Source organism: Corvus hawaiiensis, chromosome 13 (genome assembly GCF_020740725.1).
Source record: "Corvus hawaiiensis isolate bCorHaw1 chromosome 13, bCorHaw1.pri.cur, whole genome shotgun sequence".
NCBI lineage: Eukaryota > Metazoa > Chordata > Aves > Passeriformes > Corvidae > Corvus > Corvus hawaiiensis.
Window position 1 is genome coordinate 10,559,382 of NC_063225.1, and position 14,795 is coordinate 10,574,176.

Here is a 14,795-nt window from a genome sequence, read left to right on the forward strand (position 1 = left end):
CTTGTCCCCTGAGGAACAAACCGTGGTGCCTGCACAGCACTTCCCAACTGTCTAAACTGAAGGTCCAGACCCTCCAGCAAGGCTGGATACTTGCCTTCCTGAGACACATTTGTTAATATAGAGAGCAGCTATATGACACCACAGAGCACAAACCTCTACCAATACTTCAAGTTTACAACACAGGTGCTATTATTTTGTAGTGTATTTTTTCATGCTATTTCCATAGAAACTACATTGTCGACTGGTAATTTTCACACTAAGTGCATCATTTCCTCAGTACAAACATCCCCATCCCCTCACAGGAAAATGCAGTTATTTAGAGAATACACTCTTCCCTGGTGAGATAGAAGGCTAAAATTTAGTGAAAGTCAGGCTCCACACAAGTATTATTTCTAATGTATTTGCATTTGCACACCCAGGCAGGTTAATGTTCAGGCGTTAAAGCACATTTCCTCCACTGAGGAGTGAATGTGGTCCCTGTCAGCTCCAGGAACAACATTTAGCCCTTCCAGAAATACCCAGATGATGATCAGGACAAAAGAGAAACTTTTCCTGGGTTCCTGCATCAACAAAGTCTAATGCTGATGTCCTGGCACAAAAAATCATGGAGCACCAAAATGTAGGACTGTAAGGTGCAGCCAGCAGGACTGAAGCAGTGTTTTAGTTTATCAAAGCCTAAGCTGAATCCACAGATCCGCTTCAGAACACTGCCACCTTCACATCAGCTCTTTGTTATGCAGAAAGCAAACCAACCTCTCTCCCACTCCCATTTCCACAGCGGTGTCAGAGCCCAGTGCACCAGGACTTACCTGTTGTTATTCTTCAGCTTGATGTGGTCGCTGGTCTCCAGGATCTGCCCATTCCTTAGCCACGTGATCTGGGGAGGGGGTTCCCCTTGGGCCACACATGTGAAGATGGCAGTAGTCCCCACAGGTCTGGAAATGGACTGGGGATGCTGCACAAACTCTGCTGGGGCTGAGAGGAGGAAGGAGAAAGAGGGTGAGAAAAGTCATGATGATCCCACTTTATCCTGGTACAAAAAATCCACCTTGTAAATAAGCATTGTCTGCCTGGGAACATGGGATACTTGGCCAACCCACAGCCCATGCCGCATGTGACTTGTAACAAAGATAACTCTTGTTTGGATGGTGTGTCTGTAAACAATGCAGTGCTGCTTTTTGGTTGCCCACCTCAGCACTCATGGCTTCACAAGAGGCACCTGAAGGCCAGATCAGAAGTGATGGAAAGCCGAGATGAGTCCTGCAGGGTTCAGACAAATGGGACCAAGCTTTAAGCCCCTTCACCTCTCCCTGGTCTTCCACGGAAAGCAACCCCAGTGCTGACCCTGGGGAGATGTGCTGTTTCCTCAGTGGCAGAGCTGAAGCAACACCCTGGCTTTGTCCAAAGGACCTGAATGGCATTAGCAAACTGCTTGAAATGGAAAGAAATGTATGGATATCATACAGCAATCTGGCAGGGTGTTCTCTCCCCAGGAAATACCAGATTTGCTGCCAATTTTTCCTGTCAGCAAGAGATTGGGGAACCTTTTTTACCCCAGATCTTCGGTCTGGGACCCTTGGGGTCCTGCCAAGCCTGGCAGACTACACCATGCCTGTAACTGCTGCTCACCTTGCTACCAAATGTCTTCACCTTTGGCAATAACATTTCATAGCAGAAAGCGATCTTCTTCTCCTTCCAGCAGCTCAAATTAGATTTTAAATCATTTATCAGAATAAACCAGTGTATCAGCCTGCAGAAAGCAGGGCCTGACAGACACTGCCAAATAAGTGAGATTATTCAAGCAGTTCTGCTTCAAAGGGCAAAGTGATAAATATACTCCATGTTGCTACTGAAACCTAAAATCAGATGGAACCGGCAGCAGACACAATGAAGACAAACAGATAAGAGGCACAGGCCCATAATAAATTTACTGACTAACATCACATAACGGATGGCTGACATTAAATTTTTTTGACAAAAGAAAGATTACCGAGGGAGACACGTTCAGAGCCGCTCACTGTCATTTTCCAAGCATGGGGTTGGTGGGCTGTGCCACCAGCGGAGATTATGGGATTGGAGAAGGGAGCAAACTTGTCCAGCAAAATATACTGAGGAGTGGCCAGGCTGCAAGTGGGATGCAAGAGTTGAGTCTTGTGGTTCATGGCCAAAACACCCCTTGGGGTTTGCTGCAGCATTTTGGGGGGATAAAGCTCTTTCCTAGATGTGTGCAGGTAAGGGAAGAGCACGGCTACTGCTGTAACCCAGCCAAACTGCAGGGACAGGTGCTTGTGTGAGAATAAAAGCCCAGTTGTGCAGATTCTAAGTCCTCCAAGCAGGAAGACAGAGAAATTCATCACAGAGCCTGTCCCCCTTGAAGGAGCCCCCTCCTTCATTTTTAATAATCAGAGGGAAGTGGAGCATGGCAGGTCTGACTTACGTTACTGGTACAGGGTATCCGCTAGCAGAGTTTATTGTCAGGCCACCGCTGTCAGCGCTCGGCTCCACTAATGCACCTGATCCCAGAAACCCAATGGACATGTACTTCCAGAATCTCCTGCTAAACTTCCCCATGTGACAATCAATCTCTTGCCCTTTTACTTCCCTTCTATGTTTTTGCTCTAGACTTACAGATTAAAACAAAATTCAGGATGGGTTCAATAAAAGTTAGAAGCAAGAATAAACAGGGGGAAACCCTCTCTTCCCTGCCATGAATGGCTCCTTTGTGGTGTACAGTGAGAGCATTAGAGACTTGATTTTCCTCAGCCTCCCGCCCCCCGCTTTGTGCTGGCGCAGTTTTGCAGGAGCAATTATTTTGCAAATGGCTGCACCTCCCTGCTTTCATCTGAGCTGCTGAGCTGCACCCACAGCACTCGCAGGTGCAAACCCATGATGCCAAGGAAGGGCACAGCCACCTTCCAGCTCCTCGCTGCAGCTTCATTAAAGATCCTCTTGGCTCTTTGCCTCTGCCTCCCCCTCGCTTCATCAAATCTCAAACCCACTGTTTGTTCCAGCAGAAACAAAGTTGAAATATGGAAAGAAGCATCCAGCATAACCCTTCTGGAACCACCAGCTCTCCTTATCCTCCCTTATTAGCCCGTGTCAAGAGGGAGTAATTGGAGCAGTGTCGCATGTGACTTGGTGTAACAAATGTGCAGCTGCGGCCGCTGGCTCGGTGCCAGTGACACTGTTCAGTGCCACAGCCCCACAGGTTCCTCAGGTCCCTGCTCCCCTCTGCCATTCTCCCTCTTTGCTGCCTTGCTAAACACAACCAGATCAAAACCCCAGCCCCTGCTTAACTTGCTTAAACTCTCTGGGGAGCAGGTTCCCACCTCTGCTGTGCTGAGCTGTCCCCTGTTCCATGGCATCCCTTGTTGCAAGACACAGATTGCCCTTCCACTGTTCCTGCTCTTCCTGGCTTTCCCCAGGCATTGCTCTGACCTGTTCAGATCTCAACAGTGTGAAGCTGTAGTGCCACATGGCTCAGGTCAAAACGGAAACCCATGGCATCAGAAGGATGTGGTCTGGGAACAGATGGAGTTTAAAGGATGTAGACTGAGTGGGTGCCCCTCTGCTACCTGGACCAGGATGCATCTGACCTGGTGTTCATAACCAGTGCCCCAAGGAAGACGCCCTCAGGCAACTGCTGTTATGTGGACTCAGGGCAAATGGCTCCTTTCCCGGGCAGAAAAACATCTCCTCTCCTTTCCTAGGTCCCCTCCCCTGCCCTTCCAAATGATTTTGACAGGATCCAATAGTTTGCCACCCTGGGTTAGTGGGAAAGGAGCAGAATCCAACCCTGCCTGCTGCCAGGCCTGCCTTCAGCCAAGTCCTGCCCGCTGCCAGCCGTTCACCCTCCTCATCACTCATAATTAATAGAGCATCTTGTCAGGGCCCATCCCACCCTGCATGGAGGCACAGTGGCCTGAACACCTCTGCCCCTTCCACACTACATGCCAAAAGACCATCGCAGGCAGCCAGAGGAAGCATTTCTCAGCCCTCCATTAAGATTTTAATAAAGGTATTAATGGAGATCACTGTTAAGAGCAGAGGATTCAAACCTGGCAAGGAGGAGTGGGCAGGATCCAGCCCTGGTAACCAGAGCGTTGATTATTCAGGACTTAATGGGAGGGAGGGGATCATGCAGTTTTAATGAATATTTAAAGACTTGACATTGGTATCAAAAAGCAATAACACTTAACACCACCCCCAGAATTGCTAACAAAGTGATTCAATAGCTTTTACTGCGCTCAGCAAACTGTGATAGCATGGAGATGCACTGCAACAGCAGGTTCTAACAGAGACCCAGATGGGCTCCATCTCTTTAGGGACATGTCAACAGGGACCAGCCACCAGTGTGTCCCCCAAGGTATGGGGGAGCTTTGCTGTCCTTGCCATGAGGTTGTAGTGTGGTGCTTATGGCAGCGCCTGACGGCTCACAGAAGGTCCCAAGGATCAGGGAGCACTGACAGGTCACTGAGAAGATACCAAGGATGAGGAAGCACTGACAGCCAATGCTCTGGTGCCAGACCAATCCGTGCCTCTTGCATCACAGTGTGAAGTGTCATTAATTCTCAAGTGGACAAAGTGGCAGGGTTGGGGAGGGAAGCTGGGGTGAAGAGAAGGAAGAATAACATGGAAACAACAAAACCTCATAAATTAGGCTACTGGCACCCACAATAAGGGTAAAAAGGAGAAGTCAGGTCAGTGGGGAAGTCAGTCAAGCACAGCAATGGTGACAGAAGATTTAAGACAACTGCTGCTCACTTGGCTTCTCTCTGTTCACTATAGAGGATGCTCAGATGTTTACTTGAGTAACTTACAGTAGCAGTGATGGGGCTGCAAGGGCCAAAGATGGAAACTGTGCCCATGTCCCCTGGAAAACAGACAGAGAACACTCAAGGGGGCTGTCAATAGAGCCTGTCCTTCAGCCCTCATGAAATTCTTGTCCCAGCAAGGTGCTGGAGCTCCACACCAGCAGGATATGTTCCAATGTCACCCACAAGTGTGGTCCTGGAAGAATGCTCCAGAGGGATCACACACATCCTTTTCTGGAGAAGGAAAATGTGGACAGGAATGGAACTGCTCCATGGGGGACACTGACTCACACAGCATGTATTGAAGCTGGTTTGCAGAATGAATTTAGGGCTAAACTCAAGGACAAACCAAGTACCACAGAGCCTAAACCACAGCAACTGCAATACATCTGCTGCTGAATTCCACCCCGCAGCCAAGACTTGTGATGCCAGCAAGCAAGAACGATGGAAGAAACATCAGGAAGCGCAGCGGTGGCCGGATCTGCTGGACCAAGGAGCGCTGCCCAGTCCTGCCAACAGAAAGCAAGGCGAACAAGGCGGGTATTGTCAGCAGAGCCTTCAAACCCATGTCCTTAAGATGGGCCCTCATTTATGAGATGGGATCTCATTTTTCTGCATAGCTTTCAGGAGGAAATGAAGCGTGGAGTGGAGAACACTGGTGACCATCTGGCCATTCACAGCCCATCAGTTTGTTATGACACCAAACACATAATAAAGCACAAAAGATTGCGCAGGAGGTAGAGGGAAAGTGCTTTGATATATTTTTTTCCTTGCCACCGAATCGTGCTCTTCCCTCCCCTCACACACACGCATACCCTCGGTTTCAGCCAGCACCGCATTCGGCCCTTCGACAACTCCCCCCGTGAGACTTTCATTCGAAGCCCAGCACAAAGCAATATTCAAATGGCTGTGCCAGGATCTGAAGGGAAAATGGAAACTTTCTTGTGTGAGAACCTTACAAAAGAGATCAAAGGAGCCTAAGTGGCCAAGGGAGGGCAGGGAGGGAAGGAGTGGGGGATTGACGCCTTCTACTCTGGAGGGAGGAGGAATTCCCAGGAAGATAATACAATGGTGTTAGATTATCTGAAGGAAAACCTGCAATGGAAAGGACATTACTGCTGGAGGAAGAGCAGAGCCTTGTGTTGGGACACCTCTGCCCACGCAGCTGCTGGATGGAACAAGGACCACTGCTGGCAGCAGGAGGGAGGACAGGGTCTCAGTTCCAGCCTCCCGCTAACTCCCTGCCTTACAACAGGAAACATCGCCCTTTCTCCTCCAGTTTCTCACCCATAAAACGTCCCTCCTTCAAAAGACATGGGGCAAGTTAATTTGTGCCTCCAGGCACTTCAAGGGCCCCTGCATAAAGGCAGCAAGTACCTGGCCTGGTGTGCTTTGAGGATGTGGTATTGTCCTAGCCCTGTGCTAACTTCCTCTCCAACCAGGCTTTTGATAACGCGCTCTTTGCTTTTCTTCTCTTTACGGATGTAATTTGCATCGCTGACATCTTGACAAAGATAAAACCCACAGTCTCCCATGTCAGTCATTATCACTGTTTTCTTCACAGACGAACCTGAACAGCAATCATTTGTACCTCTCAGCTGGAAAATTCAGGCAAAATAAGATGCAGAGGCAGGAAAAACTGCTTCCAGAGGGAGGGTGAGCAAACCTGGGATGAGCTCAGCTGCCTAGCCGGGGTCTGCCATTACCCTGACTGGGGAACATTCCCTTAAAAAACATGAAGCATTTTAAGGATGGGCAATACAGGCTGGGGTCCTGGACACTGCAGGTCCTGTCTAATGGCTACTCCAAGGACACACTGGCCACACTTCTCCACACCACTGCCAGCTTCTCTGCTGAGGCTGAATACAAGAGCATCCCCCTTCCACAGAAAGACTGGGCTCCAATGGCCCCGTGAGTAACATTTTATGCACAAATTCTTATCTTTGCTCCCCAGGAGAAAATCCACAGTAATTCTACGGCAGCTGAACTCCAGCACTAGACCAGCTCTTCGAGAGCTGATGTTCTAATCTCCAAAAAGACTAAGAACTGCCAATCTGCAGCAATAAGAAGTTGTGCTACCTTTCACCTTATCATTCAGTTGCTAACAGGAGCAGTCAACTGTATTCAATGGCTGTATTTTTACAACTTCATAGATTTTCCAAGTAATTTGTTTTGGGTCTGCCTCCCTGCCTCCTGGACATCAGCTTGGCACTTGGGCTTAGGAGACCTCTCCTACATGCACCATGTTCAGAGCTGTCCTGCAGCAGCTCTAAAGGGTTTGTATCAGTACAGAGAGGTTGCTCTTAGTGCCAGGATTGATGTTTCTTAATAAGGGGATTCATAGCTGTGCCAGTTGGGAAGTCCCCTCATTGCACTGCTCACCCAGAAATCCAAGAGCAAAAGAAACAGCAAGTTTTCACCTTGTCTCATGTTTGATCAGCACCTGGGGCTCAGAAGGCACAGGCAGCCCTTTCCACAGCCTTTCTACATTGCTCGTCCATGGCTGGTGGGATCACCACCAGCGACTCCTAGGATCTCTCAGGTGACATCAGGGCTGGAGCTGGGTGAGCATCAGGGCTGGAGCAGGGCACTTTCCCCCTCAGCAGCACGAAAGGTTCAATTAGCGGCTCCGGCAGGAGGTGTGTAATTTTAGATTCAGGATATCATCAGTCAATAGTTAATGAGTGAACTGATGAGAGCGTGAGATGCTTTAAGTGGACTAGCTTGAAGAGGAGGTGAGTGCCTGTAATCAGGGGCGAATTGCTGCCATTCAGAGTATGCTGCCAGCTGGGTTTGCCTTCACAAATACTTGCCTGGCTCCCCTCACCATGGAGACTGGTCACACGGAGCATGTGGAAAGGATTTGTGTGCTTTCCCTAGTGCTGATCTCTGCTTTGGGCTGAACTGCCCTTTACAAGTAGCATTTCAGGACAGTTGCTGCAGGAAGAGGAACAACCTGCATCCTATGGGCATGGCCCCCAAAGGGTGCTTCACTCAGGTCATGGCAATGGGCTCAGACAGTGTCAATTGCTACAGGAAACAATCTCACAGACTTTTAGGAAATGGTTTTAGACTTACTGGTGCCATTTCAGTTGGAGAACAATACTCTGTGAGTGGTATCCACTGCTGGATATCACTGCCAGAGTTGTATCTATCATTCAGAGGTGTCCATGAGACAAATTTGGCTGATTAATTCAGGCTTTCTGCTGAGATGTACAAGTATGATAACAAGTAACAACCACTGTCTGCTAAGACAAAGAAATGCCTGTGATGGGGTGGGAAACCATTGCAGGCCATGCAGCTGATGCCTCAGCTGAATGATACCTGGTTGTGACTCACCTGCGTGGGACACAGACACACACCCACTTGGGAAACCACGTGTCCAGAGAAGAAGTGTTTTGTTTGGTACCACCAGAGATGAAGTCAGCACTTGTCCAACCCAAGCCCTCAGGGTCCCAGTGGCTCACCTTGCACGACGAGGCTGCCCTGCGCGGTGCGGCGCACCCGCGTGCCGGGTTTGTTGGCGGCGCACACGTAGATGCCAGAATGCTGCACCGTGAGGTCTGAGATCATGAGGTTTCCTGTGCCCAGCACCTGGATCCCCTCCACGCCAATCGGGCGGCCATCTGAAAGAAGGAGAGAAGGACAAGAGTCACATGCTGGACTTCTGCATGAGGTTCTCCAGGCCATAGCCCTCAGTGAAGTCCAATCTAAGTACTTATGGAACGGTGCCAGGTTCTGCTACTGGCATTTGAAAAGTGAAGTCAATGGGATTTAGCTGATGCTCTTACCAGAACTGCCTTCTGCAGAAGGCCAGATCCTTATTTACATGTTTGCCCAAAATCATTCTTTGTGCTGCTTAAAAACCCAAAGTACCACCACAGGAAATGTGAAAGCTTTCAACCACATGTTCAGATTAAGATGAAGCACCCAGAACACAGTTCAACAGAGGGGTTAAACCAAGATAAATCATCTCAGCTTCTCTGAGCCATTGCCTGGGTTCTTGCGTTAGAATGAGGAAGGATCCAATCAGCTCAATAGCCTATTTCCAACAGAGAGGCTTCAAGAAGAAGTTCAGCCAACCTACTGCAGTGTTTCCCTGATGCACTTTCCCAGCCACCAGCAATTTATGACTTGTAGATTACCTGATCCAGAAGTTATACCACTTTACCTGATAACCCTTGATGGATTTTGTGGCTTCAGAAAATAAGAGAATACTTGATTTTTGATTCCTTAGCCCTTGAACACACACTAGCTCAGGGCCAAGGGTTAGGGTTGGTCACTCTCTGAGCTGGTGGTTAGATCTCAGTTACTCTGGCTTGGAAAGGCAACTGAAAAGAGCTGCCCCCATCCTGAGTGCTGGATATGAGGCATGTGAAATAGTTCAGTATCAGGGAATTCACTTCTTCCCTGTTTTCTCTGGAAAATTCCCAGCCAGCTCTAATTACAATGTGTCTCATTAGTATCAGGCTATTGCTTTCTATTGTTTCATTGATCTGTGTTTTAAGACACTGTCTGACAAAGGCAGCTCTAAATCAGGCCTAGCACATGTCAGGGTGTCTGAGCAGAGGGGCAAGGCAGGGGAGGAGTTTTACTGGAGGAGCAGTTAAAGGGAGCATGCTTTCAATCAGACAGGAATCATGAATTCAGTTCTCTCAAGTTTGCTCATGGAGGAGTTTAAAGAACCTACAGAAACCAGAGAAACAAGAAGCAGCCCTGGTGATGTCCCCACTTGACCATCCCATGAGACTTCCATACTCATGTGCTCCACTACAGTAGAAGAGGCCTGATCTTGTGCTCCAAAGTCTGTGCCATAATCTTGCCACGAGCTTCATGGTCCAACACAGACAGCATGCAGGGCTGGCTAAAAGTTACCCAGCAATTACATGCTTTAGATGTAATGTCATGCTTTGCATAATAAAAAATATTAGAGAGTTTGGGTCATTCATAACCAGCAGGTTCTGGAATAGATTGGGAAAACCCCTGCTCCTCCATGGACTGCAGGTGGATCTCTGCTCACCTGTGGAACTCCAAGGGCTGCAGAGGCACAGCTGCCCCACCACAGGCTGCATCCCAGCCTGCAGGGGAATCTCTGCTCCAGTACTGGGAGCAGTTCCTGCCCCTCCTTCTGCACTGACCTTGGGGTCTGCAGGGCTGTTCCTCTCACATGTTCCCACTCCTCTCTGCAGCTGCAATTTGCTCTTGTGCAGTAACTTTTTTCCCCTCTTAAATGTTACCCCAGAGGTGCTACCACCATTGCTGATGGGCTTGGCCTTGGGCAGTGGTGGGTCCATCTTGAAGCCAGCTGGAATTGGCTCCACTGGATATGAAGAAGCTCCCAGCAAATCCTCATTAAAGCCATCCCTGTAGCCCCCACACTACCAAAACCTTGTCGTGCAAGCCCAATACAACCATAGGAGTGAGGGATCCCATTTCAGATTCTGGGCAGCATCCCTCTAGGAAACATCGGCAAAGCATGGACTGAGAGCTACAAAAGTACTTCCCAAACCTATCTCCTGCCATGCTCTTCATATATTGTTTTTCAGGAAATTTTGAAGCTTGAAGGTTTCCTTGCTTCATTAGACAGGAAATGCCAGACCTCTTCATTATTTGCATTGCAAAGAAAAATGCTCAGGTCTTTTAGAGAGAGAAAAACAATGTCATTAAATGATCACACTGCTGGCCAAGCCACTGCCGCAGTAAATGGCTCAACCATAAAAAGGACAGTAAAACATGACCTGTCCCACATTTAATGAGCAATAACAAGGAACCATTCCTTCCAAACAGCATTTGAACTGAAGTGTAAAGAGGTCTGAATTAAATCCAAATTGAACTTGATTTCATCTTTTAAATTAGACCTTTCAGAAGTCTATATTTACAATAGGCATAAAAATCAAATCTCTCTCTTGAGGGAGGGATGGGACCAGTGAAAGATGAAAAGTGGTCATACCTGGATCCTTCATCACATCACTGCCTTGAGAAATACCACAGAAATGTGACTTGAATGTCAGCAGTTTTACTGTATTATTTATAACGTGCTCCATCATTTAAGCATGCAAAGACTCAGCCTGCAGCAGGTGCTCCCCCCCAAGTCCAAATACCAGCATCAATATGCCCTCAGTTATCTCTCCAACCCCAGCTATTAGAGGTGTAGTGGTCTGAAAAAACAGCACCTGTCCACACATCTTTCATTTCCCTGGAGAACACAGCCCTCCAAGCTCAGAAACCTCAGTGGATCTGCCATTTGGGTCAGCGTGGCCATCCCTAACAGCCAGCAAAGATCACTGTGCCAGATCATCCCAGACACCTCTCACCTCAACTCCTCCCCTTCAAAAAGCACTGAAAAGGGCTTCTACAGAAACATCTCTACTTTCCCAGTCTGTTCCATCCTTCTCACTCTACTGTGCCTCACTCAGCCTGAGCCGTCCTGCAGTCAGCTAGAAGGTCTTCAGCTAATATCTAGTCCAACTTAGTAACGCTGACAACACATATAAATAATACAGAGTGTTTACACAAGAAATTCCATGCATCCTGAAAGCTCTGCACTTTGCAGAACTGCTGTGCTGAGGGACTGATGTCTCCACCTGCTTTGCAAAAGTTGCTATTTATTTTTACCCTGTTTTCTTTACACGGAGACCTGAAGAATGGTTTGGACCAAGCAATCCAAACCCTGTAAAAATCCACCTTCCTGGCATCACTTGCCACCACTAAGTCATCTCTTCACATGGAGATCTGAAAGACTGCAAAAGCACTTGCTCAGTTCCCAAAGCTCTCAGGACCCAGGCAGGCTTGAAAACACTGCTCATTTAACACGACCTTCTATTTCTTTTAAAGAAGTCAAAAAGCAGAAAATTTGAGGGCTGGCTGAAAAAAAGCCAGTCTGGAGGGAAATGTCTTTCGATCTTCAATTGATGAGGACAAAAGGGGGAGGCTCAGCTGTTGTGAAGAGCAGACAGACCTCTAATTAATAAAGGAGACCATTCTCCAAATGGGAGATGCCCCCAAAAGATGCTCTGGCTATAGACAAGTAGGGAGTTCACTGAATCATAGGATGGTTGGGGCTGGAAGGGACCATAAAGATCATCTCATTCCAATCCTTTCCACGGGCAGGGACATCTTCCACTAGACCAGGTTGCTCCAAGCTCCATCCAACCTGGTCTTGGACACTTCCAGGGATGGGGCAGCCACAGCTTCTCTGGGCAACCTGTGCCAGGGCCTCACCACCCTCACAGAGAAGAATTTCTTCCTAATATTCAATCTAAATCTACCCTCTTTCAGCTTAAAGCCATTCCCCCTTGTCCCATCACTGCACACCCATGCAAAAAATCCCCCTCCAGCCTTCCTTTAGGCCCCTTTAGATACCTCCAGGTTCCCTGTTGGGGTGAAGTCTGGATGAAAGACGCCTGCGGTTTGGGAGCCACATTATTTATTTTTCCAAGGTGTATGTGATGCTTTCTGGAGCCCATTCTCTGCCTGCTAACTGAGTGATTGGCACACTAGCACCAATTACAGAGCCCCCTTAAAACGTGCCAGGCGATATGAATATGCAACAACAGGAACGCCTTTCTTTTATAAGTAGCAAGTAGAAAGAAAGTAACAACTTTCTAATGTTGATCATTTAGGTCTTTTGTGAATTCTTTGTATTGTGTCATAGTAGCCTTCCACTTTTTAGACACATGGGTCTCCTGCTCCTGCGGACACTGGGCACTATGGATTAGCATATTTAGAGTACATTGCAACAGTTGACTATTCAGTATGTGAAGTGGTGAAATTTACTCTATTATTTCTAAACACTTACGGGAACGGTGCTCTTGTCAACCAGTCAGCCATCTATTGCAAGCTTCTGTGTCCAATAAGTTACCAATTAATTGGCTCCTACAATTGTTGTATAGTTTACTTCTTGAATGGCTCCCTCTTTAGTAATTTCCTTCCCATTGTGCGGCCCTTTCTGACAACTTCTGTATAACGCTATCAGATAATCACTGTCCTTTCTTTCTTGCCTCACTTTTCTGTATCTCTCTAAATAGTTTATTATTCTGCTTTGGTACCTTTTATGGAGGCCAGCTCAGTGGCCTGTCAGTTAAAGAGTAAGGATACATTAAAATCGTCATTCATTCAAAAGGCTTTGCAGTAAGTGCCCAGGATATTAATTTGTGCACACATACAGGTCCAAGCCTGAAGTGCATAGCTCTGAAAGGAAAATCCCTATCTTCCCTGAACAAACCCTTAATGATTTTACATCTCTCTCAGAGCCTGCTCTCTAATGAATGTTGACATTTCATGCACGGCGAGACACAGGAATTCTGTTTGTGGTCAGGGGCTACAACATATTCCCAAAGAAATTAAATTCAAAATTGATTGTGTGACACTCAAAAATTGTCCCAGAATCCGAATTATTTCCTTTAAGCAAAATATAGCTGCCTTTCCCACTGAAAACAGGCCAGGTTTTAGCAAAGCCAAAGCAAGAAATGCAAATGGTGTTTATGGCTTGATTTCCCCTGTACCAGAAAGCTGTGAAAGCAAAATTGTTCTTTTGCTTCTTTTTGACAGAAGAAATGCCACAATGTCAAAACTGTGAGCAAAGGGGTTCAGAAGGGGTTTCCAAAAAGGCAGCGTGCCCTGTGCAAAGCCCCAGCACAACAGCAACGCCACAGCTCTTCCTTACTTCTACCAGGCAAGAAAGATGCTCACACAGAATTGACTTTTTTTGCTTAAATTAAGCCATTCCTATTGCTAAATCAGCTTCATCTCTAAGACTTTGTGGCTGTGGATTTTTTTATTTCTGCAAATGGATTAAAAGTGTTTTTTTTCCTAAGGTGAGTGAATTAACTGGTTATCTAAGCTAAACTGGCTCCGTAGGAAGAACTTCAGGAAGAAGACCTTTACATGGGAGGAAGCCAGAGATGACAGATACTCTGAGGACCTCCCTGTCCACCATAAACCCCTCTCCCTCTTCGTGATCACAGAGACAAGGACACATGAAAGCATTTCCGAAATGGCTACAAAGACATGACAAACTCTCCAAGTCATCAGAGAGCCCATGCACCACGTCGCTATCAGGATCACTGTCATAATAAACAAGACCTTGTGATGCTTTGGACAGGAAACACTCCTGCTGAAGGAGAGGGAAAATAACAGGATCTATTTCCCCTTCAGTAGCTCTGATTCTGCCGCTGTGCTGCAAAGCAGCGTGGAGAGGGTATTTATTTTTGGTGGAAAGCAATGCTGAGCTCAGACCATCCAGACAAACATCACACACTGCTATTACATCTTCATTATTGCACTGTTCTATAGAGACAAGTGTTTTGAAGAAGGTAATAAGCACTTATAATTAAGGCAATTATAAAGTAGTTTATTATAGTTGAGCACTAACATAGAGCTGCCTTGTGTCCAAGAGAACCAAACCAGTGATACAGAGTGTCTGGGGAATTTTTAAAACAGCATCAATCTGATGGTTATTGCTCTGGAGGCAAAAATGCCAGTTAGTGGCATACACAGGCTGATTTTACAAGCCACCAGAGGATGCAAGGAGGGAAAACATGGAAAAAATGTGCAACTGATATTGGATGCAAGTCCTGATTCCCTGGCAGGCAGCTCTGGAGCAGGAAGTCACCCTGCCCATGAGCTGACCCTGACCCTTGGAGAGCCATGGGGGTGTAGTCCCACATCCAGCACAGCAGCATGAGACAGGATTATCCCTGTTTGTGCTTCACAGCCACCTTGGGAGACACTGGGAAATGAGCATCCCAAAAATGATGTGACCTCGAGGACTGCAAGATCTTGGGAAATCCTAACTCAACCCAACCCCACTGTGTGCACAGGCAGAGTTACAAGCTCTGGGAGATAAAACAAAATCCATCAGCTCTTCACTCAGCACAGGTTTCTGTAGGGCAATGGGAGTGTTGGTCTGAGCAAAACAGTTTCTAAGCTATCATCACAAAGTTAGAACCTAAAATAAACCATAGAGAAACACAGCCTTTT

General features: G+C 47.3%; 1 protein-coding gene across 2 annotated transcripts in view; it reads right to left on the reverse strand.

The window, feature by feature from the left end:
- Nucleotides 1–14,795, reverse strand: part of IGDCC3 (immunoglobulin superfamily DCC subclass member 3) — a 102,636-nt gene that overhangs the window by 21,461 nt on the left and 66,380 nt on the right. For both annotated transcript variants that reach the window (XM_048318029.1, XM_048318030.1), the window contains exons 6-7: nt 8,282–8,440; nt 810–975 (exon numbers count right to left, since the gene is read on the reverse strand). In XM_048318029.1, coding sequence (XP_048173986.1) covers nt 810–975; nt 8,282–8,440 — 325 coding nt within the window. The remainder of the gene's footprint in view (nt 1–809; nt 976–8,281; nt 8,441–14,795) is intronic.